Raw genomic sequence first — 27,315 nt, forward strand, 5'->3', positions numbered from 1 at the left:
TTTAAGTAGTTAGATAAAACAATCTTCTGCGGGAAAGCCCCTTATTTTCATATACTACAATTGAAAAATCTTAGTGTTAATAAGGAAAATCAATAGGACATTTGTGTGTTACTTTGTGGTATGCTTTTAATCCTATCAAATAGGATGTTGCTGGGTTTTGAATTATTAGATCAACTGAAAGGAACTACAATTAAATAATTGAGTATAATAATACCAATAATTGAAAGGAATGGCTGATGTTGATGTCGTTGAAATCACTAAAATAATGAAAAATATGAAGTCTTATGTCACATCCCGGCCCGGGGCGGATCACTTCCCGGGCCCGCTCCACCACCGTAGCACGATATTGTCCGCTTTGGGATTACCATTCCCTCACGGTTTTGTTTTTGGGAACTCACGAGCAACTTCCCAGTGCGTCACCCATTATGGGATTGCTCTAACCCCCTTCTCGCTTAACTTCGGAGTTCCTACGGAACCCGAAGCTAGTGAGCTCCCAAAAGGCCTCGTGCTAGGTAGGGATTGAAATATACATTTAAGGATCACTCCCCTGGGCGATGTGGGATGTCACAATCCACCCCCCTTAGGGGCCCGACGTCCTCGTCGGCACACCACGGCCAGGGTTAGGCTTTGATACCAAATTGTCACATCCCGGCCCGGGGCAGATCACTTCCCGGGCCCGCTCCACCACCGTAGCACGATATTGTCTGCTTTGGGCTTACCATTCCCTCACGGTTTTGTTTTTGGGAACTCACGAGCAACTTCCCAGTGCGTCACCCATCATGGGATTGCTCTAGCCCCCTTCTCGCTTAACTTCGGAGTTCCTACGGAACCCGAAGCCAGTGAGCTCCCAAAAGGCCTCGTGCTAGGTAAGGATTGAAATATACATTTAAGGATCACTCCCCTGGGCGATGTGGGATGTCACATCTTACCTTATGTGAATCTTCCAAAACGTCAATTTCATGTTTTATTTGTTAAAAATATTTTTTTCTCAATTTACATGTTTGTAGTTTCATTGATTAGGGTTTTGTCTACAATGTAGGGTCAGTGGTTTTGAGAGTTGAATAAGACAAATAATCCTTGACATATACACGTAAAAAGTGACTTGAGGTGTATTTGAGAATTTTATTTTAATTTTTTAAAAACCTTATAAGGTTGAAAATGTCATTGTATATTAATTAGAGTATATGAGTCATTTAATATTAAATTTTAATGTGGGGTGTATTCAACATTATTTGGGTGCTAATAAAAAAAACCTATTATAATAACGAGTTAAAGATTTGGGTTTAGTCATACAATGATTTTGCATTAATAATTTAGTTTGAAGTCACCATCTATAGAATTAGATTCTAAGACTTCATACTTATAAGTAGATAGGACTATCACTAAACCCCAAACCCATGTTTCTCTCCTAGTCGTGTCTTTTTTTCTTCATTAATTTGTATCTTCAATTTAATTAGTAGTATTGTTTTGGTTGGTGAATCGATGTGGGTTCGTATGGGAGGCTGGAATTTGATGCATGGGGGAGATGATGAAGAAAGGAACACACGATTGGGAGAGAAATTTGAGGTTTTTATTCTACATCTTGTCGGTTTAATGATGATTAATTCTTTTCTTTCTAGTTTTTTTATTTATTTATTTTTCTTCTTTTTAACATCAATTGTAACATCCCACATTGCCCAGGGAAGTGGATCCTGTAAGTCTTATATGTATATTCCTATCTTTACCTAGCACGAGACCTTTTGGAAGCTCATTGGCTTTGGGTTCCGTAGGAACTCCGAAGTTAAGCGAGTAGCACGCGAGAGCATTCCTATGATGGGTGACCCATTGGCAAGTTCTTGTGTGAGTTCCCAAAAACAAAACTGTGAGGGTGTGGTTAAGGCCCAAAGCAGAAAATATCGTGCTTCGGTGGAGTTGAGCTTGGGATGTGGTGGGGGCCCGGGCCGGGAAGTGACATCAATTATTTTGTGAATTATTTTTTAGAAAAATATTATAATCAGACGTATTATCCAATGCACAGATTAATCTGACACAGCACCAAACACTTGACAATACAATCAATTCTATTTGATATCTAGAGTCGGCCTAAGGGTGTGCAAAAGGTGCCACTGTACAAGGCCCCCGATTCGGAAGGGGCCCCAAATTTTCATTACATGCATACAGATGCATATAAAATAGGTTACATGCAAATGACAATATTATTTCTTTCTATCGCTAATGGTTTAGTTCTTCTACCTCATAGCCCCTGGCTGGGTTTGAATCCCTATGATATTGCTTTGCTATTTTTAGCTTTTGTAAATTTATAAACTTAAAAAGGAGATAACAAAAACACATCCAACGCGTATTGAACTCAAGACCTTTGAAGGTAAGGAAAAAAATCTAGCCAATCAAACAACTTATTTTTGTTGTAGTAACTTGTAATGTTTTAATTTTATAGATAATAAAATAGAAGAATAAAAAATAATGAAGAAATATAACATTTAAAAAAAAAAAAATGAAGGGCCTCCATCTAAGTTTTGCACATGGCCCCTAAATACTCAAGGTCGGCCCTGCTGATATCTTTTTTTTTTTGGACAAAAAACAGTACCATCTGATATGTGATGTACAAATTAATGTATACGACTAAAATAGTCAGTACAGCCCAACAAACCAAATGAGGCATTCATAAATCTTTCTATGGCTTAAGAAATGGCCAACCCACCAAGACTATGACTAACAAGGATCACCTTTCCATCAACAGTTTCTATGAAATCCCTCAAGAGCTTAAAGTAGTAAAAAATCGATCGTATATCCTTTGCTTGCTAAGGATCTACCCCAATTGCTGCTGGGTCTAGAACATTGACATTGTGACCAGATCATATGAATTAGGGGTGGGCATAAAAACTGCAAAACCGCATCGAACCGTATGACAAAAAAATAAAAAAGAACCGTGTTGACCAAAAAGTCAACTTTGAGTCAAAAACCGAACCGGACCGTTCAAACAGGTTCCGGTTCCAGTTTCGAATGAACAAGAACCGGTCGGAACAGAATCGAACCGTTTTATTAATAATAAATAAATAAATTATATATATACACACATGTCATGGTATAATAGGTTGAAAAAATAGTTTCACCAAGTTGCCAAGCATAGGATCCCATCCTAATTAGGTTTTACTCTCACTCACCTCACCCTCACCTCACTCACACGGCCTCACCCTCACACCTCGTTCCCCTATTTCACACAGCTAACCCTCATTGAGTCATTCACAACCTCTTATCCAAAATATCAGCGATCATAAGCAGCCATAACCTCCACTTTCTGCGACGGCCCTCATCATCCCTCCTCCAGGACAGCTCACGACTTTTCATCTCTTCGTCCTCCGTCCTTGGTATTTTCTCTATCTTTTCTCATATTTGAGATTAGGAATATGGTTGAGTTCCACTGGTTTTCCATTCTCAATGCAAGATGCCACAACCTCTGAATGCTTCTCATTAGTCCTAGTAATGAACATATCCCAGAAAACCGACCAACATTCAAATGGGAAACCTCATGGCGCATCATTAGCTGTAAAACTCCTTTCTCAAAACCATTAATAATACATGAGAATGAAACTTATAGCCAAAAGAAAAATCAAAATGCAAGTTTAGCAAAGTGAAAAAAAACTCATTTAAAAAGTAATAAGAAAGATAATTTCCATTACTCAAAGATTTTTGTACCCCTCCACTAGATAATCATGGATATCCATATCCAGCCTGTTAATCACAAACAGATATTATCAGTCACACGAGTAGAAGGAGAAAAATTGTGAGTTGGATTTGTTGGTATTTTGTTTAGTGATTTGTAACTTGTTATGCAATTGTTCGACTCGGGTATCTGAGATATTTTTTGTGTGGGTTACTTGATGCAGTCAGATCATTTGGAGGCTGTTACTCAGATCATTTGGAGGCTCCCCTGTACCGAGTTGTGTGACTTCTCAACTGATCTTTCTTCATTTGCTATATGAGTGTTATTCTTTTGTTTTATTGTTAGAATCTGCTCTAAGTTTTGTATTCAAGTTTTATACGGCTTTGCTTATGTGGATTTCAAATTGATGCTACTTGTGGATCAATTTGTGGGTCAATGTCAATATGTATGTGAATGACAAACTTTGTGTTTTGGGTTTTGTTTTTTTTGTCTAGTTTAGGGATGATGAGCCAATCTAAGTTGTAAGATATATAATTTTGAGTTCAATGAATAAGATATATAATTAACTGATACATGAAGGAAATCATATGGGATAGTTAAATTGTTTGAGATCATGTTTTGTATAGCTAGTGTAATGAATACAAATTACATGGTGCTCAAAAACTTTGTTTACCAATTGCTCTTAGCACAGGTTTGTAAGTAATTATATGTTGTCTAAAGTAAGTTTGATTTGATTATATGTTGTTTGATTGTGTACAGGAGTTGCTGTTTGAAAAAGAATCTGCCACTGCCAAGGACATTTGGATTTTTTTTTTTCTGCTTGTTGCTGCCAATATCAGGAGCTGCTGCTTGTTGCTATCAATATCAGGAGCTGCTTGCTTCTTGTTTGGTTTTTGTTTTTGCTGCTTGTTGACTTGGTGCCATTGACCAAAAACATTTGCATTAAAAATGATATGTGTTGTATGCAACTTTGTATAAACAGTTTTAGAAGATGTTACATGTATTTGAATGCATGATGATTTGGTGTTCAAATAATTTAGTATTTGGAACCGTAACCGGCAAGAACCGAATTAGAACTGGTGTAGACCGAATCGTACGGTTGTAGTGATAAATTTAAGCAGAACTGCACCGCATCGAACTGTTGATATTTTAAGGTTCTGGTTCTGGCTTAGGAGTGGAACCGCACCGAACCGCACTGTGCCTACCTCTAACCTGAATAGGGTTACAATCTTGTACCATGACCAAGCACCAAAGCATGAGCCATGAACCAACACAAAGTGCTTCTTACTAAGGTTGGTAGACATACTCGATTTCATTTGCTACACAGAGAAGAAGAACGATAAGGAAAGTAGAGACTAATGTGATCAAATTTTGCTTTCTTTCATCCGTATGTGTTTGTGTTTTTGGTTTTGTCACCACCAATTTGATTGGAAAGCATATTCATTGTTTGAATATTTATACTATTGAGTTCAAAAAGTAAAGAGAATTTGGGTTAGACAAGGAGCTTCGTGCAGGCATATTCATTATTCCGATATGAAATTTATATGGTGAATATACGTTATTCATCAGAAGTTGAGATATGTGCATTCCCCCATAGAGAGGGATGCGAGTATTATTCTTTATAGATGATATTGATGTAATAGTCCGTTGTGCGAGCCTCCCTACTGACATTGTTTTAGCTAGGTGGAAACAAAATGCTTTCCCTAAGGATTCTCTTCATATTTTTGATATATTTTTATACAAAAAGAGAACACACTACTTTAACCAATTTGGCTAAACCTAGGTAGGAGTGGGTTTGAAAAACCGAAAACTGAGGCAAAGATGAATAAACCGAACCAAAAAATAAATCAAACTGAATTAAAAAATCGAACAAAACCAAAATCTTTTGGTTCAGTTTCAGTTTCAGTGGTTGGAAAACTATACAGAAATGAATTTTATATACATATATATATATATATATATTATTTATTTATGTTATATATTTATTTTTCAAACTCAATTTCAAATAAAACCATTAACAATTTTAGGCCCAAAGCCAAATTTCTCCCTAAGCCTCTTTCCCCTGCTTGTGCATACATATGTAAAGAGAGTTTTCACACACTCCTTGTTACTTCTTGTTATTTGATCTTTTTTAATTCATCCGATCCAATAGTCGAAAATTAGAAAGTGTGTGAGAAGTAAAAAAAAGGGTGTAGATATCACACCCCATGTAAAAACCAAGCCACAAACATTAATTTCCTTTCTCAGGAAACAAATTAAATGCAATGTCATTAAGATTTTTGAACAACTAACTTAGCGCAGATACGGAAACCAAACCCCATGCAATCAAAATCCAGAGCATTATAATAAGTATTTCCAATTGAGTAAGAGCATATGGATAATGTTAGAGAAATCAAATTTGTAAACCAAATGATGTGTCACCATTCGATGAAAAATATGCAAGGTAATCAATACTTAAGTAATAATTCAATCATTAACATTTACACTATTTGATTTACAAAATTTGATTTAAAAGTTTGGTCCCTCTACCATTACCCAAAACGTTAATAATCAAAAGATTCAAAACCATGAACTTGCATTTCAAGATCCAACTTTGGTTTAGCTTCTGTTCTGGAACTAGACCTAAATAGTAATTTCCGAACTGCTGGCGGAAGACCTCTTGCCTCTTTGGATACCATTGCTTGGACCAGTGATGCTATCCCTATATTAGAATTTCGTCTTGATCAAACAACCCCCAATTTCAGAATTTCTTTTATTTATTTATTTTTTTTAAGGGAGAAAAGAGTCCAGCACAAGAGAACTCAATTCGTAAAAAACCGAACCAATTGAAATTGAACCCATCTCTAAGCTTAGGTTTGCAAAATAAATTAGCACAAAATCGCTCTTTTGATACTATAAAAGAGAGTTGATTTTCATACTATTTTTAACCTCACATGCATTCCTTTTTATTTGTAACCATTAGAAGAATACATTGCAAAAAAAATCGACATGATTACACATGAGTGTATAAGTATTATTTGCTTTTTCAAAACCAATGACATTGCTTAATTTTTTTAGCTGATAACTAGTGACAAAGTTTTATTTTTAGTTTTGGATCGACGTGACGTATTTAAATTTGGGGACAAGTTCATGTGAAATGTCCAATAAGGTTTTTATCAAGGGGTCTTGTAATTGTATTTTTGGAGGATAGTTTTCTTGCTTGAGCGGGACACTTTTTTTTTTCTTCAACTGGGTTGAAATCTCCATCAGGATTTTTATCGAGATTCATTATGCATTCTACCCTCCTAGTTGTACATTCTTATTTATTAATGAATATCATCTTTTCTCTTAAAAAAAATATCGGGAACATGTTCATGTGAAATTTAATATTACTAAAAATTCAAAATAAACTGAAACACCGTTCATAAGGACAATGTTCTTCCTTTTATGGCCTTGCTTAGTTTATGTTATTACGCCTATGCATTGCCTCTTGGGTTGCTGGTTTGGTATTGCTGTACTTTGAAAAAAAAACTGTTTCTATTGTGCTGTGAGAATAAACTCATTTTTGTTGCTTCATGTTTTCAGTTTTTTTACCTAAAACTGTGAAAATAAGCTATTTTTAAGTGTTTACCAAACACCTTTTTGAGTTCAATTTTTTTTATATACACTTTTTATAAAAGCACCGCAGTACCAAACCAGTACTTAGAGTTGGTTTGGTATTGCTGTGCTTTGGAAACAAAAACTGATTCTGCTATGTTGTGAGAATAAGCTCATTTTTGCTGCTTTATGTTTTTAGTTTTTTTTTCATTCAAAATTGTGAAAATAAGCTATTTTTAAGTGTTTATCAAACATCTTTTTGAGCTGAGTTTTTTTTTTTTTTTGATAGACACCTCAATACCAAAATTACTTAGGCCTAATTTGGTATTGATGTGATTCTAAAAAAAGCTGGGAGCTGTTTTTGTATTTGGTAAAAATTCAGCTTCAGTTTTTTTTTCACAGTTTTGGGTAAAAAAAGCCAAAAACAACAAGAAGCTACAAAACCTAATTTTGAAAAACCAATTTTTTTCACATCTATTTTACATAAAAGTTTACCAAACACTATAATACTACTTTTTTTTTTTTTTTCAAAAGCATTTTTATAAATGAATTTACCAAACATCCTGCATTATTTCACAGCTCAAACACAGCAGCACCAAGCCAGCCTTTTATCTTCTCCTGCCTCCTCTCTCTCTAAAACCAGAAAACGCCCTCTCTTTACCATTTTTATCTTCTTCTCTAGTCTCGCTGCTGAGCGTCGTTCTACCCCTCTTTCTCTCGACATCACGATTCAGACCCCCACACACCCAGGAACCCGGAAACACCCAAAGCCACCACCATCTCATCCTTTCGACCTCACAAACTGAAGTTCAAGCTCAGTCTCATTCTCTAGGTCAAGATTTATGCCTTGCATGTACGATTTGTTGTATCTCTATAAATACTTAATTTTTTCCGACGTTTTTGCTTGGATTCTAGAGAAGGCCGGCGTCGAGGTTGGTCTCAAATGATTGCTCAGAACCTCAGGTACCTTCTAGACCTATTGCGTATAAATATCTGATTCAAATTTGTGATTAAATATAATTGGGTTTTAGTAAATTTTTCATCATTTTGTAGAATTTTTTGTTTAAGTTTCTGGGTTTCGGAGAATTATTCGTTAAAATTCTGGGTTTTTTTTTTGGTGTGATTTTCTCTGGAATTTAGTAACCTTTTGTAGGTTTTGTACAGTTTGTCGATTAAATTTCTGAATTTGGTAGTGGGTTTTTGTTTTGTGTGCAGTTGATTGAATTTGGTAATTGGTTTTTGATTTTATCAGTTGTTTTCCATCAACCTCTCTACTGAAATACTGGGAAAAGTGAAAAGTTGTTGAAAGGGAAAAGATCTGTTTTTAGGGAGCTTGATCGGCGGGGAGCTTGATCTCCACCATTACCATTACTATCCATAAAAAAATTAAAATTACTGATTTTTATTTCCCTTGTTTCAATTTGAATGATGTTCTGTTAAATTTGCTTATTAATGGAGAGTACCTAGCCTTTGGCTGTGGACACATGGTGAGATGCATTAGCAAAAAGACTTGCTTTTGTTCCTTCCTATTATATATGTCGTTCACAATTTTTTTATAGCAGGCGTGTCCAGTTTGCCGCCAGCCAATTTGCAATTTTCTCATAGTGTTTACTACATAACTGCTCAAAAGGATTCGTGTGCATGGTTTTGTGCTTGATCTTTTGGTGGTGTGGAAAATAATGCATTTTAAGGGTTTTGTTTAGAATGTGGAATTGAAATGATTGCATTTTAGGCAATATTTGGCTATCTACATGGTTGTGGTCATTTCTGCATTCCAGTTGGGTTTATTTCATATGACATTATGCCAGAATTGTGTTAAAAATGATGCGTTTGGTCATTTTATGGTGTGGAAAGCTCTGCATGTAGGAATTTTGTAAAAAGAATCGAATGTAATTGCAATTTTGGGGTGCGCCGGTGCTTTTTAGTATAACACTGCCTATCAGAATTTGAAATATTTGAGACAGGATGTTGCTTGGTTAAACTTGGAGTCTTAGGTTTGAGACAAGATGGGGAGTTAAAATTGGTTTTATATGAGGTTTGATCACATTGCATGCTAACTATACTTGAAGTAGCAAGTAGTCTCTGAATTTTATGGTTCATATTTGGTGAGTCATTAAGTGTCGTTTATACTTGAAGTGGTATGCTCAGCATACATTTTTTTCGTGGAACAATGCCTATTAATATGGACAACCCCAATTTGGAATGGATGAAGTACATTTATCAATAACCACTGAATCAGTAGGTTGTTGCAGTTATAGGGGAAAGACCATACATGTACGAAGTCATGTGCTTGACAGCTTTGACGTGTAGCCTAGGAAGTGATTTGATAAATGACATCAGAAAGTGTAAACTAATGAAATTATGTGGATTCTCATTCAACCTGACAGACTGGTCATCAGACGCAAACAATACACGAATTTAAATGAGATCACAAGAATTGCAAAGCTTAGTTAAATATGACATTGAACTACTTTTGATTAAGTGTAATCTTTAATTACTCAGGAAGTGGAAATTCATTGTCAGGAATATCGAAGTAAGTTTAGTTGCGAGGTTAATGTAGACTACTAGCAATTTTGTTATTCAATTGGGCGAGTCCCAATTGAATGTGCGTAACTTTCTTTGTTCATTCAAACTGAAGCTGATCTATTGTTTGAGAGAGCAAGGATAGTATATGTTGTTTGGTTTGTGTGGTTCCCAGAAGAAGCATTATATGATGCACCCAAAAAGGGTTTCGCTTAACTTGGTAGATAGTTCAATGAACAGTGTTAACAAATCATTTCAAATCTCCAACAACTAAAAATTTGATTTTACTCAATTTGCCTCTTCTTCATGTAAGTATATAGCAATTACATCATGAGACTAAGTAGAGTTAGTGAGCTCGAGTGTTTCAATTTCATCTTTCAAATAAATATATAGCAATGGCATATGTTGGTTCTTCTTCATATAAGTCCACAGAAATACAAAAGCTGATGTTCTGTAGGCTGGTTTATTATGTTAAAACCATTGAGTTGAAATTTTCTGTAAACTTAAAGTTTTCCAGTTCAGTTCATGTGGTTCGTTTAAAGTATTATTATTATTTTTACTTTCAACATCATTTACATATCTTCTAATTTCTCTGTTTTAAATTAAATATACTTAACTACATTTCAGTTACATGTTGCTGACCCAGTTAATTTTTATCCTCTATTTGCCTTCTCCCTTGAACATTGATAAAGAACAAATTGTTGATATGCTGAGAATCTATGAATGCACAAGAACTAAAGGCATGAGCCTCAGAGTATTGTAATATATTGTACAAACACAAATCTTTGTTTCTTATTGACCATAAAGATGCAACTAGATTTTGATATAAATGTAAATATATTTGATTATATTTTATACATTTAACACAGTTTTTAAACTTGCAGCATCACGCGGGCTAAGTTGCTTGTTATATATAACTAAAGCTCAAACTAGCCTAAAACACTGTGCATTGAACAATGTTCTGTTTTTGACACTGCCAAATCTCTATTATTACAATTCTGCCGCCTTCCTTTGACACGTGGGATCACACTCCTTCCTCACTTCTTCCTTCCCGGTTGGCTTGGACTGGAATCAAAATCTCCTGCTCCAAATTTCAGGAGAACTTCACTTCTTACTCAAATTGTTCCAGTTCCTCCCTCACTTCAGCCTTCCTGATCACACTCGACATCGTTCCAACCTGAATCTCAAAATCTCAAAAAAAAGTTTCCAACCTGAATCCGACAACTACGGCGGCGCCCTGCATTGAGGTTGGTCTCAAACAATTCCTCATCATCTCAAGTACTTTCTATACCTATTCATGTCAAAATCTTCTTCAAATTTATGATTTAATATAATTGGGTTTTAGTAAATTTTTCATGGTTTTGTCGAATTACACGTTTAAATTTCTGGGTTTTGAAGAATTCTTCTTTTGATGTCATTTTATTTGAGCAGTGTTGAGCAATCTGGATAGCATCATTTTGATGAAATTTTGCATTTTACCAAGACATGCTCCTGGGGATTGCAATTTCATCTGCTCCAAACAAGTAGATTCTTTTTAATCTGAATTTAGAAAACTATATTCAAACTAGTTTTACATCTTATTCAGTTGGATTTAGGGGTTGTGTTTTAGTGTTTCCTAGCCTAAGTTGTATATAAAGAAAAAAGAGTGATTCTTTGTATCCCAAAGAGTTCATCATGATCATAGACACAAGTCTGATATTTATCAAGTAAGATGCCGAGTCCTCTTGCATTCATATAATTACATTTGTGAGGCTTTTCTGGGTTTTTGTTGATTGGTTTGCTTATCTGGTATATACATGAAAAACCTAGCTCTTGGCCCAATCTAACCATTTATTTTGAGCACATCGCATCAGCAAAATAATAAAACATATGACAATGGGGTTTTTTTCAACTCAATTTTTGTTGTCATGTTGTTTTTCATATAAGTATTGATTTAATTAATGCAAGTGCTTTTGGCATTTTATGACAAAGAAGAAGAAGAAGAATAGTATGTATGCTATAACATTAAGAGTCTGAGAATTGAGACATGTGAATTGTATGGAGGTAAACAACAGTTATGTGAGACATGTGAATTGTATGGAGGTAAGCAACAATTATGTGACTTTTTTTTTGCTAAAAAGATTGTGTGACTTTTTGATATGTAACACATTATGAAACAACGAAGAATAGGAAGAAAGTGTAATATATGATCTCTAACTATTCGACTTTGTTCCAAGCAAATAGTTGTGTTAAGATGGAGAAAATTAAAAATATTTGAAATTCATTTTTGAGTAGGTTCTCATTCTCCAGGTGAAATCTAGATACCAATCCTCAAGATCAGTGGTGCAACAAAGTGGCACATGAAGCAGGCCTCGTGATTGTAAAATTATAGGGCCACTAAAACCTATCACACTATCTCCTTTCTCTCATTTTCTCATCTGAAAAAAACTCTCTAAAGCAAAAATTCAAACAAACTCCATGGATTCGCAGACCCAAAACACCTCGTTGCAGAGACTCCAAAATGTGGAGAATGTAAGCAGTCAACTACTCAATTCCAATTCCACATAGGAGTTTTGATACCGACAAGAATTTGAATTTTTATTTAATTTTTGGTTGATTGCACAGAGAATCGTTAAGGTTTTGGAGCTAGCAGGAGGCGTCATGGACGAGCTTGCAAACCCTAGTGGTCCCAGAAAGGAGTTCATCAACAACCATTGCCGCGAGTTCATGCAATTGATCAAGGTCTGTTTTTTACAAGCTCAGAGTAGTAGCAGCTAGGGGGTATCGTCTGCTTCTGTGTGTGTATATGCATATATGTTTATATATAACTTAAAATTTGTGTAAGCAAGGAGTTTTCATGGAATTTGGGAACTTTAATTGGACCCATGAATTAAATCCTGCCAGGAAGTAGATTGCAAATTTGGAACTTACAAATGTTAGGAGGGGGAAATTTTGGGACTAGGGTTTTTGGGGTCTAGAAGGTTCTGGTTTTTTTACTATGAATTGAATTAGGTACTCTTTGATCGAGTTGCTTGAAATGCTTTTTGAAGTTTGGATGAATAATCGGAATCTAGTCAATAAGAGTAGTATCTAAAGAATTCGGAAACTTCGTCGAAGAATCAACAAAGTTGCCTAATTTTATTTTGGTATGGGAATAGTTTTTTGGTGCAAAATGTGAGAAATTTTAGGTCTGGTTGAGTAGGTTGGTTGCAAGAGTGGATTATGTACTTACACTTTCTTATTTTGGCTCAACTGTTTTGTGAATCGAGGATGAGGAATTTGGATTATTTTTCTTTTGTGCATCAGGATATTCAAGTGGCACTACGGGATGAGATTAAAAGTGCATGCGATTACCGTCCATTTGAGAAGTGTGATTACAGTTCAAGAATAGCTAATGAGATCTGTTGCAAGAAGCTCGAGTATGTCATGTCACAATTGGATCGAATGAAAGAAACAATTGATGAGTATCATAATGCAGTTTGAAGATGCATGGTAGACTTTTTACAATCCATTCTCTTCAGTGTTTCATCTTTTTTGGATCGGACTTAGTAGAATATAATCACTTGTTCAATTTACTAGATTAGATTGTGGGGAGGAATGAGGGAAACTGGGCTTTCAATTTATAAATGGGCAGATGTTTTTGTGGATTCTAATTAGCGTTTAAGGTTCATTCTCAATAGATGCACACGTTCTTTGTAACGTTTGTTTGATTGCGTATGATATAACTTGTGCTATCGTTTTCATTTACCATGAATAGCCTTGCAGATAATATTACTCCAAAGCTTTTCCAGTTCTACAATAAAATTGATGATGTATGTTATATTATTTATGTTTGAGACTGTTTTGTGAACTGCAATTAAGTTACGTACGAGCGAAACAGTAACTTGTATACTTACTGTCCTCTGTAGTTGAAGGGAAAAAAAAAAGGAAATAGAGCTGTGGATTTTAGACGAGAAAAAGAAGGATTCCTGAGTGCAAAGAACTAAAAAGATTGAAGACGTTCTGTTGTGCTGTTTCTAGTTAAGGGCCTAGTAGGGGTTAGAGTTTAGGGTCCATGAGAGCACAGAAGCTATACCTTGCAGATCATTACACTTTTCTCAAAAGAAAATTTAATGAAAAGAGTTTGAAAACTTTGAGTTTTAACTATGAAGACAAAATAAAAGATAAAGTAAATAGTAGCAGGATTGACTTTTTAGTGTAAAAATGTGATTTTTCGTTAAAGTGAACAGTAATATAAACTTTTTGTTAAAGTTCTCTTTTTCAAAAGGATCTGGAGTGCAAGGGACAAAAATATTGAAGACGTTCTGTAGTGCCGTTTCTAGTTGAGGAGGGTTTAGGGTTCTTGAGCGCATGGAAGCTGATGCCATGCACTTTTACGCATCATTACACCCTTTGCAAAAGTTCTTGGGTGGGCAGAACCAAAATATTGAACACGTTCTGTTGTGTCGTTTTCAGTTGAGGATCGTTTTTAGTTGTCTTCGAGATATTCTTTGGTTTTTTTTCTCTGTGTTTTGGCTGATTAATCGCCCCCTATGATAAAAAATTTGTACATCATCTTTGATCTGATCCAAATAGGACTTGGTTTGTTTATATTTAAATAAATTATATATATTGTTATATATAATATGTAATTTTTCATCTTTCTTGGAAGACTAACACACGAGCAATCCATTTCCTTGACGTAACAGCTTTAGCTAATTCAACATGTTCGTAGTATTTATTTTCATTTGATGGCCTTGTTGTTGGGACGTTTGATTGAGTTCTACCATGGTAGCCATCTATCAGAAAAGCATCCATCTGGAAAACATCAAAACCTAGAAAGTAGCTTTTAGGTTTTGGTTTGTGTTGCTTGGATGAGGATCCTCTCCGGATCCTTACTTTTTACATCCTATTCGTTTATCGTGCGGTAAAAAATCGTTAGATACTTTTTGTGTTTAATTTGAATAAAAAAATTCAAAATAATTTCTGACCACACGAGGAACGGATAAGATGTGAGAATTGCTACCACAAACCTTAGTGTGGCTGTTGTTGTGTTCGACTAGCACGCACTAGTCCAATAATGCTGGGTCTGAGTCATCACTAACAAGCCAGCCTATGACATGCATAGCTTTTCGTCCTTTTTTCATTGACTGATTACAAAGCCTTTTGTATGTTTCCCAATGTTTGGAATCTTGTGATGTTACTAAATGCCTGCAAAATTTGTCTGGTACTGTTTTTTAACTAGTAAGTGAAGGTTTACAATTGTAATTTACGATGCAATCGGTAAATGTAGAAGTTTGAACCGTCTAACCAAGAAGTCCATGTAAACCACGACGATGATCGACTTATTTTTGCGTTCTAAAAGCGTTGTTCGGAAAAATGCTTCTAGTTTTGATGCAAAATTACACAGATATTGCTCATCTGAAAATAATACTATTAACTACTTGGTGCTATTCTTCTACCCTGAAATGAGAAACCTGGATGTTTTCAGCACTGTGTTTCTTGAAATTAGTCAGCTTTCGGTGACTCAAGAACTTGCCCCAGTTGTACGGCTTGTATTTCGCCGGGTTCTGTTCATCTGTCAGCTCCTCCATGGGCATGACCACGGTGTAGTGTGCGGGGTTGACGAAGAACGGAATGGAAAACCTTTCCTTCTCCGTATTCACCACCGCTCTGTGTTCTACACTCTCATATCTATCATTGCTCCAAACCTGCATAAAGACATATCGATAACGCTCGCGGTTCTACGTTTGTGTGCATGTCCTTTGGTCCTTAGGTAGTTAGAAGTGGGAAACAAGTTTGGCTACTTGTAAATTTCAAAAATAATCTGCACACAAGTACTTAGTATTAAGTTTGTAGAGGGGAACCTGAAGAATGTCACCAACATTGATGATATAGGCATTTGAGGTGGGTTTAACCGGAATCCACTCTCCGTCTGCTTTTCTCTTCACCTCCAGTCCTCCGACATCATCCTGAGACAGCACGGTTAGAGCACCGCTGTCCTTGTGGCGACCAACACCAAGAGCTAACTGAGGGGAAGGGCAAGGTGGATAGTGATTGAGCCTGATAAAACTTGTCTGGTCTTTGAAGTAGCTGTTGAACCTGTTTTCTGGCAAGCCTAGGCTCAAGGCAATAAGTCCCAACAACTTGAGAGCTAGTTTTTCTACTTCTCGAGCGTATTCATCACACAACACCCTGGTATTAGATCGTACGAGTCAAAATCCAAATTTGTGTCTAAAGTAATTATGTTCACTCTCCTCTTAGTAATCAACTAATCATTGAGTTACCTTAGTTCTGGAAGTTGCTCAGGCCATTGGTTAGTCCACTCTATCTCTTCGTTGTCCGCAGGATCAGCTGAAACGGGCATTAACATATGTTCCTCCACTGTGAAATCGAACACCTCCTTCCAGTCTCGTACGTTCTTGGTATGCTCAGTATCGTAGTAACCCAACACACTTTTTTCATCCCTCCAAATCCGCCTTTTCTCCTCCGAAGGCAGATCAAAGAACTTCCGAGCAGCAGCCTCAGTCTTTCCGAGCGTATCCAGTTGTACTCCATGGTTGATCACTTGGAAGAACCCCCAGTCTTTGCATGCATTGCCGATCTCTCTAACAAGTTTGTCAAGGGCTTTTGGGTCAGAAGAGTTGTCTGCGGAGTTTATGGGAGACAGGTCAATTAATGGTATGCCATCAGCTTCGATGATGGAGAGTTTTGGCCGGTGCTCGGGATCTTGGATGAAAGCTGGATTAATCTCTCCCATGGATGGCGATTTTGATTTGGAAGGAAAGTAACTCAATTCTTTTTCTTGAAGGAAAGTAACTCAATTCTTTTTCTGTCTTGCAAGAGTGCTACTAGAAGAATGGCTCGTTGAAGTTTTATCTTGAATCTGGACAGGTTTTTGTCAATTGTTATTTTGGAAGGTTGGGACAGTTCATGCTGGCCTCGGAAATTTTTGTGACCATAACACCGTCATGTAGTGTTACTATTGTTCCTGTTGTCTTTACTTCACATGATCCCGATGCAGACATAGAATGACATGATTGAGATAAAGTTTTTAAATAAACGATTTGATTGAGAAAGATTAGATGGTATTTGTGGCAGGATGCTGACTTTCAACATACAATATTGCAGAATTTTGGACTTAATCAAAAGGTCTTGTTTAAGTTGATTCTTTTTCGACAGAGCAACATAAAGGAGGTAAATGATATATTAAGCTGGTGTTATTTTCTGCAAAGTTATGCATACAGCGTTTTTCGTACGTGAAGCTAAAATGACGGAAAACTCATTCGAATCAACTTAATCCGGTTCTCGGAAATGGTAAATCTGGATGTTTTCGGTGTTGAGTATCTTGAAGTTAGTGAGCTTTCTTCGAGTAATGAAATTTCCCAAGCTGTAAGCAGTTCTTCCAATGTATGAGCTGGGTTGAGGAAGTAGGCAATGGAAAGCCTTTCCTTCTCCGAGTTAACCATCACTCTGTGCTCCACGCTCCCGTATCTCTCGTTGCTCCAAATCTGCATAAACATATCGATTTGTTTTATGAATGAACGAAGCTCAACGAGAGGACTTGGTATGAAGTTTGAAGATTGGTTTCTGAATAACGTCACCAACATTGATGATACAGGCATTTGGGGTAGGTTTAATTCGTATCCACTCCCCGTCTGTTTTTCTCTTCACTCCAATCCTTCAACTTCATCTCGAGCTAGCACGGTTAAAGCACCATCATCCTTGTGGCGACCAACGCCAATAGCCCACTCAGGGGAAGGACAAGGCGAACAGTGGTTGAGTCTGATAAAACTGGTTTGGTTTTTCAAGTAGCTGCGGAACCTCACTTCTGGCAAACCTAGGCTCAATGCAATCAACCCAATCAACTATAGACCTAGCTTTTCGACTTCTCGAACATACTCTTTTCATCCCCTCTAATCTTCCTCTTCTCCTCCAAGGGCAGCGCAAAGAACTTCCGAGCAGCAGCCTCAATCCTTTGGCGCTTCTCCAACAGAACCCTGTGGTTGATCACTTGGAAGAAACCGCAGTCCTTGCGTGCATTGCCTATTTGTGCGATAAGCCTTTCGATGGCCTTGGTCGGAAATGGAGTCTGGTAAAAATGGCTTTGGGGTCGGAAACAGAGTCTGGGGAGTTTACCGGAGAGAGGTCGATCAAGGGTATGCCTTCGGCTTCGGTGACGGAGAGTTTTTAATCACGTTTAGCATGAACTTAACAGTGATCATTACAATGCGAAAGGCTTGTAGTTCAAATTGTTAAGCAAGTTTACCTCTACACCTCAGGTCATGTATTCGGTTCATACTCCTTGGTGTCGCTTGTATTAAAAGAAAATTGGTGATTGTTATAGTATATTTACTTCAAGGTTTGATATTCCTTGAAGATTGCACTTAGATATCTGCCTTAGACTTGCAGAGAGATATAGAAGCTTTAAGTAAAAGTAGGCGACTTTACATGCAACTCACTTATTAGCAGTTACAGAAGCAGATTCCAAAGCCTCCGACCTGGTTACATTGCACAGTAATCACAAGAAGCGAAAAGAATATTGCGCTGCCAGTTGCTACCGGTGATCAAACGTTCATGCTATACTATCTCATATCTACTCCGGTAACTTGAAATGATGAATTTGGATGTTCTCCACCTCTTGTTTCTTGAAATCACTGCGGTTTCTGGTAGCATAAAACTTTCCCCAGTTGTATTCCCTGTATTTGGCAGGATTTCCATCACTCAGTAGCTCCTCCAAGGGCTTCACCATCACATGGTGGGCTGGGAAGAAGAAGAAAGGAATTGAAAATCTCTCTTTCTCAGAATTCACCACCACACGGTGCTCCACGCTCTCATATTTGTCGTTGCTCCAAACCTGCAATTCACAGAGTGAACACACATATTACATCCCGTATAATTGTAATGATTAAAATTCACTTACAGTTGTGCTTCTTGTGCCAACAGAAATGCTTGTCGAAAATCTGGTTGGTCCAACTAAGAAAGGAATGGTGAGTCTTTAGGAGTATTTCATACGCTTAAAAGTTCAAAACCTTTTCTTCATTTCTTTTGTTGTGCAAAAGGGTATTTTGCAAGAACATCATTCATGATTAAGACATAACGGGATGATTTCATTTCACTGAAACTGTTGTTTCACACCTCGAGAACTTTAACTTCGTAGTTCAAAATGGTGATTTTCAAAAACAATCTCATTCGTAATTACAGCTCCATAGATGCATATTTAAAGTTGTCATTTCGCCGAAACTATATAGTTCATGAGTGGTACCTGAACAATGTCACCGACATTGATGATGAAGGCATCCGGGGTGGGCGTGACTGGACTCCACTCTCCATCTGATTTCCGCCTAACTTCTAGTCCTCCAACGTCATCTTGGGCAAGGACAGTTAAGGCGCCAGCATCCTTGTGCGGGCCAACACCTAGAGCTAGGTGAGGGGAAGGGCATGGAGGATAGTGATTGAGTCTGACCAAGCTCGTTTGGTGGTCTTTGAAGTAGTCATCGAACCTGTTTTTGGGCTGGCCTAAGCTCAAAGCAATTAGTCCTAGCAACTTGTATGCTAGTTTTTCGACCGCTTGAGCATACTCTTGGCAGACCTCTCTGCTCAAGGCAGTCAATTCGAGTACATAAACCACACGCCAAGGTGAAGAAAAACAATTAGCATTATGGAGTAAACTGTACATAAACCACAACAAGATATGCTAAAATTTGGTGGAGTTGGTACTAGATAGGTATCACATGCCAATTTCTAATCGAAAATTTAGTTTGATCTTCATGAATCCGATCTTGTAACACTTCTGAATTGGTAACTAGCCCTGTGAATCAAGTTCAGACTTCTAGAACTTCAACCAGTCGAGGGGACTCGAGCATTATGGAGTGGTGTTCAAGCACTCTTCGAGTGGCTATATTTCTAAATATTCAAAAAAAAAAATCTAATGTGTTCTAAGTTCAAACCAAAGAAAATTCATAATCAGCCGACTTTACGCAAATCATTCTATAGAAGGTGATACTAAAAACTGAAAAAACAAGGAATTGATTGTCAAACGGGCCCTAAAATAAGCGAAAACAAATAAATTACCTGAACTCAGGAGGGTACTGAGGCCACTGATTAGTCAACACCCTTAGTTCCTCATCACCTGGCTCATGTGAAGCTGGGACAGCCGTCTGATCTTCCACCAAGAAATCAAACACTTCCTTCCAATCTCTAACATTCTTAGTGTGCTCACCATCATGGTACCCCAAAGCATTCACCATGTCCCTCTTCACCTTCCTCTTCTCCTCACCTGGTAGCTCAAAGAATTTCTTGGCCACATCCTCAATCTTCCTGCCCAGTTCTAGTGGAACCCCATGATTCACAACTTGGAAAAACCCCCAGTTTTTGCATGCATGGCCTATTTCTGAAACCAGTTTAGCATGGCCCGAGACATCACTTGGCGATGAATCTGTTTCGCGTAAGTCATTCTCCTCGAGACCGGTGCTTAGAGCTGAGAGGTCAATTGTGGGGATTCCATCAATAAGTGATGAGTTTTTAGGTTTGGGATTCGGCCTCCTGTCGATGGCTTGGATGAAGGCCGGATCAACCTCTCCCATGGGTAAAGTTGAGGTTCAAGGAGAGATGATGGTGGAGTTTAGTGAAATTTGGTGGTGTTCTTGGCATGATTTTGTTGTTGTACAATGAACCTAGACGTTCTTGAGAGGGAAATAATGGAGACAATATACTGGGTTGGTGGTGCTGAATTGACAGGTATTCCTGGTAACGTGTGAATCCGGATTCTCGTTGGATCCGCTTTGTGAGGATTTCGAGGATCCATTAATCATATTTGTTGATCATACAGAGCTAAAAATCATTTTAAATATATATATATTTTTTTAAATTAAATACAAACAGTACATGATAAAGATTGATCGCACGACGTACGATAAACAGATACGATTTACGGATTTTCAGGACCCTCACCAAAAAAATTCGGAGAGGATCCGATTGGGTTCTTTTTATATAATGTTTAAATCATAATTATTGCCTTATTGGACAATATTGGTAGCTAAATGGAAAGGGATCATTTCCGATCCCTTCCTCTTAATCTACCAAATTAGGGAATTCGTACCATTGAAATTTGATCAAATGGCTACAAACAGGGGGTTACTTTAAAAATTATAATAACTTCAGCTGTTTGATTAAATTTTAATGGCACGAATTTCCTGATTGGTGGACTAAGAGGAAGGGATCCGGAGAGGATCACTTTCCATAGCTAAATAGGAGTGTGTAGTTTGCAAGGTAATATGAACCAGTACCACATATGCTTGTCTTCCTCTTTACTTTGTAAGTGAGATTTTATGTTCGACTTACATGAATGACGAAGACGTACTAATAATTGATAGATTAGTCTGAGTAAAATTAAGAAGAGGAGTGTGGAGGATACTAGTGGACACGTACAAATATCAATGCATTGTGAACCTACATACGTATCAAAATCTAAAAATTACCTAAGCGATGTGCAACTGATCTTAACATGTCATCCAACGTCATGTTAAATTGCACTAAGCATCCTTGTAGTGGGGTCATATGTCAAATTCAATAATGTGGTGTAGAAAAATCTAAATTATCCCAAATGCTTTGTCATTTACATTAGTGAAAGGATCATTTTAGGCATTCAAGTTTATTTGGCCAAAGATCGATTACAAATGTGGCCACAATGCGAGTGCATAATGACTTACATGGCACGGATGCACCACTATCCTGACATACCGTGTCAATGAAATAAAAATGTATAAATTTCCTTTCCACGTCTTTGTATCAATGGCACGGAACATCACGTGGTGATATAACCACGGTTTTTGCAATCATGTTCATCAAGCTTTCCATTACTACAAAATCTTGCCATCACAAGCAAACCAAACTAATTTGGACTTTATATTATCCGGCGCGTTAACAAAATCTCTTTCATGATTGATAGATTCTTACTAGAAATTAAATCAACAAAACTTTAATTAATGCAAACGTATAATTTCTACCTTATTGTTACAAGTTGCTGATTGTTTTACAGTTCTAAGAACTTCAATTTCGTATAACACTTGAAACGATGTGAAAACTTAAACTCACTCTAAATGCCGACTATTTACAAAACTAAACAGAGAGCTTAAAGATTTGAGGTCTCTCACGCTGCAGGCATAGAGGTTGAAATGACAACGTACGACAAGTAGTGTAGCCCATCCTGGATTTTGCTCAAAGCTGTGGTCTGGTCATCACGAAGGTGTTTAGAGAAAGAACTTGCTTTTTCTTGGATCGATGTATGTGGGAGCACTTCGTGGGATTCCTCAGAAGCGCCCTTTATGGCTGCTAGATAAGCTTCTGCAACATCAGATATACCTGAAAAGTTCATCAAAACTCAAACTGTCAACACAAATATATTTGCTACATAAAAAGACATTGAAGAGCTCAGGTGTGCGGGGTATTGATAGGTTTAATTAATCCACTATGAAATGGAATCATTAAGGCCTAGTTTGGTACTAAGGTGATTCTGAAAAAAGCTGGTATCAAAAAAAGCTGGGAGCTGTTTATGTGTTTGGTAAACATTCAGCTTCAGCTTTTTTTCACAGTTTTGGGTGAAAAAAAGCCAAAAACAAGAAGCTGCAAAACCCAGCTTTGAAAAACTGGCTTTTTTTCACATCTGTTTTACATAAAAGTTTACCAAACACTATAATACTGCTTTTTTTTTTCAAAAGCACTTTTACAAAAAAGTTTACCAAACACTCTGCTGCTTTATTTCACAGCTGCTTATTCTCACAGCACAGCAGAAGCAGCTTTTTTTCAAAGCACAGCAATACCAAACCAGCCCTAAGAAGTCAGTGTAAAAGCACAGAGAAAAGACATGAAGCTTTAGGAGTTGGGGAACTTAGGAATTAGGCCCCCAAACAATAATATATTCGGGTTCAAATGTTGCTGTCTCCATGTGGATTATCTTCCCAATTGTACAACAAACTAGTCACCTAATAGCTAACCACTCTTCTTGACACACACACACAAAAAAAAAAAAAAAAAAAAAAAAAAAGGCTAACCACTCTACCATTGATCAATTAAGTAACAATAAGTGATTAGATCTGAGAGTATATTAATTGTAATGGCATATTTTCAACTAGGAAAAGGGTAGTCAATTATGAGCATAAGCAGCACTAAACAGAGCTCAAGGAAATTAACCTGTGACGAAACTGCTAGACACTGCCTCCACATATCCTGTCATTGTTTGTGTTTTTGATCTGATTATCTTTGCTTTCTCAACAGAATCTTCAGGCCAATCAATATTCTCCAGATCGGCATCCACATCTTCTGCCTGAGTTTTGTTTGCACTAGATATGACGGATTTACCAAGCATCAACAGTTGAGATACCGCTGAACAGCACAATTCTGACAGCCTCTGCAAAAATATGATTACGTCAGAACTATTGAACCCATGTCTATAAAAATGCCGATGGAATAATACAGTAACAGAAGATAATCACGTACATGAACCCCCTCTGAGTGAAGACTCTCTAATCTACCAGTTGTTCTTTGAATTATATCGTTCACAGCTTGTCCTGCTAAGGCACTTGTGAACCTAAAAAGAACATAAGAAGAAAAATTTAAAGTCATAGTAACAATGCATGGTGTAAAAATAAACAAAAATAAGGAAGCATAGAAGACCACACATGTTTTTACAGCAATATGTCAACCAAGATCACAAATTCATGAGGAACAAACGACTCCATTTCTTTTAATTGGACGCTGTTGAAATTGCAAAAAAAATATGTACAGTGAGAAGGCTGATTAAAATGCAATCCGGTTTTGAAATTGGACATATCAGCACCCAGCAATAACTTTTCATAGGACTCCCCTGCCACCAGTCCCACCCTTAAAAGATATTTATTTTCTGAGAGTATCATGCATTTCAAGTCTGATGCAATGTTGGGAGCAATATGATCTATATGGACATGCACACATCTCTATAAGCACACGATTATAAAGAAATTAATTTTGAAATCATTTAGAGCGAAGCCTCAGATCTCCAATCAATTCAGATTGACAAGGACAGTGGGCAGGGAAAGGACACATCATCAACAGTGGCTTGGCAAAATTGTCTCAATGTAACTCAGACAGATGCAAGAACAGCAAGTTTTACAATTGCTGTAATCAGATGTTGGCTTTAGTGTAAACGTAGTTGTTTGTTTGTAAATTGAGTGGATAAAAAGAGGGTAATGGAGCAACAAAAGTAAGGCAATAAAAGAATATTGATTGGCCAGTAGATTTATAAAAGCTTGAAGATCAGTATATAGTATTTACGAAAATCAGATGAAAGTCAATAGAATTAAACAGCCATTCATTGAAGCAAATAATCTATAAAAAGAAAAAGACAAGACAATAAAAATAGAAATTGAACAAAATATAGTACCCAGCCGCCATATCAGCAGCCTTGCTGACGCTTGAATCATGCAAACTCTTCATCTCATTGATATTTCCATCATCTCCGGTCTTTTTCTTTTTGCCTTTGTCCGACTCTGCACCACTTCCATCCAACTCAATATTCAGACTGAAAATCTGTTGCACCTGTTTAAGCTTTCCATCATAAATAGACTTCTGTTCTGATGACAATTTTCCTTTTCTCCGATTAAATAATAGCGCATAATGGCTGGACAAAGCCTCCAGTTCCTGACAGTGATACAAAATAACAACTTTAATACATTTTATTCCCTACAATAACAATATTTAACCTCAAAATTAAATAACTGACCTCCAACTGTTCTGGACCTCCATATATGTAGAAACACCGATCAAATCCCACTTCCTCATATAACTGATCCTCTTCAGTTTCCTTTTCAGAAAGTGTAGAATCCTTATCAACTTCTATACCAGTCTCTGTGATCAGTAGATCCAAAGTTTCCTTTCCTACAAGCTCAAGCACTTGCATTCCCTTTGATGTAAAAGCTTTTCCAGTCTGTACACGAAACCAAGATAAGCAATGATGTACCATTAGTTAACCAAAAAAGTAGCAGGGGAACGCAAACCTCTAATAAGGATGGTGTGGTAGAACCAGCACCTCCACCTTGCTGGATAGATCCCGCAAGGTTCACAGCAGAATTCTCAATCCTAGAGAACAAGAAGTTGAAAGTCAGGTCAAGTTTGTGTTTCTAATTTGGATTTCGCACTTTGCACAAATATATCAACTCCATAATCTATGTTAGAAGTTGGAACTTAGAATCTTGAGCCCAATAGTCCACTATCAGATTACTAATTCGTTAGTTTCCCGAGAAACAAGAGAAATCATGTGGACTGTAGCCATCTGCTAATTACTAAATTTTGGTCCAGAGAAAATCCGCAAAAATACTAGTACATTCAACTCCAGTGTAACATACTTGTGCACTAGATCAGTACCCCCTTTCAATGCACTTCCTAATGCTTGCCAAGCTCCTGTAGCAAAATTCTCCACGGAACTATCAAGCACTTTCAAACCCTGAAAGTAATGAAAATTAGCATGTTAAGTGGAGAACAAAAGGAAGGCATCAGCTTTAGAGGATTGAAGCAAAATTCAAGATACAAACACCTCCAATCTAGTGCAACAGAAAGAGTTGGTGTTAAATTATCCTAAATCAATTTGAGACTGTATAGAAGTAGATGTGGTTCTTGTAAAATTTGCATTAGCGTAGCAATAGCTAGACGTATGATTAATAAGTACAACATAAGAAACAAACGGAATGAAAACATGACGAACTTAGCATAACAAACTTCATGAATATATGATTGGCGTGAATGCATTAACACAAACGACTTGCAGATATATAAAAAAGAGGTATCAACTCCATAAATTTACAACTTGCCTGACCGAAAAGTGAATCCTCACTAGCTTTCTCCAATTTATCAAGAGCAGCCTTTCTTTGCTTTTCATGCTCATCTTGGCTCTCAGTGTCGTCTTGGGTTTCCTTTTCAGCATCCCCTTCTTCCTCCTTGGAACATTCTTCTGAGTCCTCAGCAGCTTGCATGTCGGCAAGGCTCTTCGCTGCCGTCTGAGCAGCCGCAGCCGCCTGCATCCAAAAACCGCCACTTCACAAACCGAACCACAAAATGCAGCAACCCTAAATTCTTCCATTTTAACTACATACATAAATCTCTGCATATTTTATAACTTTCAATTGGATAACGTCACTAAATTCTTAATAGCTTAAACCTACTTTCAGATTCGCAGTCGAAACAGTTAATTAAATCCGATATCATCTAAACCCACCAGAAAGTATATCCACTCATCAACATTTCCCAAACTTATAAACCCTAATTTTCCAAAGCACACCAAATCAGGTAAACTTACCATGCAAATGCAGATGCAAATACATTTATGAAACGCTGGAGACACTTACATTGCGGGAGATCTCTTCGGCGGCTTTCTGGAGATCTGAGAAGACGGACGAAAACGCCCAACCTCCCCATCCTCCGCCACTTTTCGCCGGCGACACTTGTGCTTCAGCTGCTCCTCCTTTTGGTTCTTCTTTCTCTTCCTGTTGAGGACCCTTGTCCTCCTTGAGCGGCTGTTTGTCTTCTTCCTCCATTGCCGATTGAATCCACGCGCTTTCGTGAGAATGGAAGTTCGAAAGATTGATCGAAATGAAACCTTACCTCGCCATCTGCTTCATCGGCGTGCCTTCGAACTTTCGAAGGCTATCCACCAGGTACACGACGTCGTTTTTGGTGGTTTTGAGAATACGACATCCGTTTGGCACTACCAAAGTACCCTGGTCTACCAAACAGGGAGAACCTTAGCCGTCTAGCACTGCTGAATTGCCTTATTCAAGCATAAGACATTTTTTTAATTACGGTGTACTTCACACGATTTATATATTTTAAATGTATTTGTATGCGTAAATTAATAAAAGAAAAGTCAAATATTTGAAGTAAATGAATAATCTTAGATCATGCTAGATGAAACCTCTCGTAAACCAATTAAAGCAGCTGAATTCACATAATAAAATCGGTCTATATAGAATTTACATTAAGAATAGAGAAAATAATATTTAATAAAAAATTGATTGAATCATATTATTGCTAACCCATTGTGAGACTAAGCACACCCCCTCCCCTTTAGTGTAAATAATATTGTTTGTAAAAAAAAAACAATCATTTGACAACTAATTTAATCACATTATTATCCACGTGCGAAAGATCTTTTTATACCCGGGCATTACACATCTCTTAATATTTTTTTGAACGTGTTTAAAAATAGAGAAAATAATATTTAATAAACAACTGATTGAATCACATTCTTGCTAGCCTATTGTGAGGCTAAGCCCACCTCCTTCCCTTTAGTGTAGATAATATCGTTTGTTAAAATAAAATAAAACAATCATTTGACAACTAATTTAATGTAATTTAATCACATTATTATCTGCGTGTGAAAGATCTTTTTCATAATCGGCATTACACGCCTCTTAAGATGTTTTGAATGTGTTTAAAAATAGAAAAAATAATATTTAATAAACAACTGATTGAATCACATTATTGTTATTCTATTGTGAGGCTAAGATGTTTTAAACGCCTCTTAAGATGTTTTAAGCGTGTTTAAAAATAGAAAAATTGAATCACAT

General features: G+C 37.0%; 4 protein-coding genes and 2 pseudogenes across 4 annotated transcripts; 1 reads left to right on the top strand and 5 right to left on the bottom strand.

Annotated features, from left to right (window-relative positions):
- Nucleotides 1-2,606: 2,606 nt before the first annotated feature.
- On the bottom strand, nt 2,607-4,965 carry LOC125480576 (annotated as a pseudogene).
- Nucleotides 4,966-7,865: 2,900 nt separating this feature from the next.
- LOC103937300 (mediator of RNA polymerase II transcription subunit 11) lies at nt 7,866-13,486 on the top strand. Its single transcript, XM_009347228.3, has 4 exons — nt 7,866-8,200; nt 12,035-12,271; nt 12,365-12,481; nt 13,046-13,486. Exons 2-4 carry the CDS (start codon nt 12,218-12,220, stop codon nt 13,220-13,222), a joined length of 348 nt encoding a protein of 115 aa, XP_009345503.1. The 5' UTR covers nt 7,866-8,200; nt 12,035-12,217; the 3' UTR covers nt 13,223-13,486.
- A 1,554-nt stretch (nt 13,487-15,040) lies between these two features.
- Nucleotides 15,041-16,769, bottom strand: LOC103968014 (jasmonate-induced oxygenase 2-like). The gene is made up of 3 exons (XM_009381344.3): nt 16,006-16,769; nt 15,586-15,913; nt 15,041-15,429 (listed from the first exon to the last, which is right to left on the bottom strand). Exons 1-3 carry the CDS (start codon nt 16,476-16,478, stop codon nt 15,169-15,171), a joined length of 1,062 nt encoding a protein of 353 aa, XP_009379619.2. The 5' UTR covers nt 16,479-16,769; the 3' UTR covers nt 15,041-15,168.
- Nucleotides 16,770-16,920: 151 nt separating this feature from the next.
- LOC125480579 lies at nt 16,921-17,909 on the bottom strand (annotated as a pseudogene).
- A 235-nt stretch (nt 17,910-18,144) lies between these two features.
- Nucleotides 18,145-20,409, bottom strand: LOC103937298 (protein DMR6-LIKE OXYGENASE 2). The gene is made up of 3 exons (XM_009347226.3): nt 19,793-20,409; nt 18,984-19,314; nt 18,145-18,575 (listed from the first exon to the last, which is right to left on the bottom strand). Exons 1-3 carry the CDS (start codon nt 20,302-20,304, stop codon nt 18,315-18,317), a joined length of 1,104 nt encoding a protein of 367 aa, XP_009345501.2. The 5' UTR covers nt 20,305-20,409; the 3' UTR covers nt 18,145-18,314.
- Nucleotides 20,410-21,676: 1,267 nt separating this feature from the next.
- LOC103937299 lies at nt 21,677-26,350 on the bottom strand. The gene is made up of 9 exons (XM_009347227.3): nt 26,095-26,350; nt 25,561-25,764; nt 25,099-25,196; nt 24,751-24,832; nt 24,477-24,680; nt 24,138-24,394; nt 23,216-23,306; nt 22,910-23,126; nt 21,677-22,081 (listed from the first exon to the last, which is right to left on the bottom strand). Exons 1-9 carry the CDS (start codon nt 26,281-26,283, stop codon nt 21,870-21,872), a joined length of 1,554 nt encoding a protein of 517 aa, XP_009345502.2. The 5' UTR covers nt 26,284-26,350; the 3' UTR covers nt 21,677-21,869.
- Between the last annotated feature and the right edge of the window lie 965 nt (nt 26,351-27,315).

Source organism: the organism of the source record quoted next, unplaced genomic scaffold (assembly GCF_019419815.1).
Source record: "Pyrus x bretschneideri cultivar Hongxiangsu unplaced genomic scaffold, Pyrus_bretschneideri_v1 Contig10, whole genome shotgun sequence".
NCBI classification, from domain to species: Eukaryota; Viridiplantae; Streptophyta; class Magnoliopsida; order Rosales; family Rosaceae; genus Pyrus; species Pyrus x bretschneideri.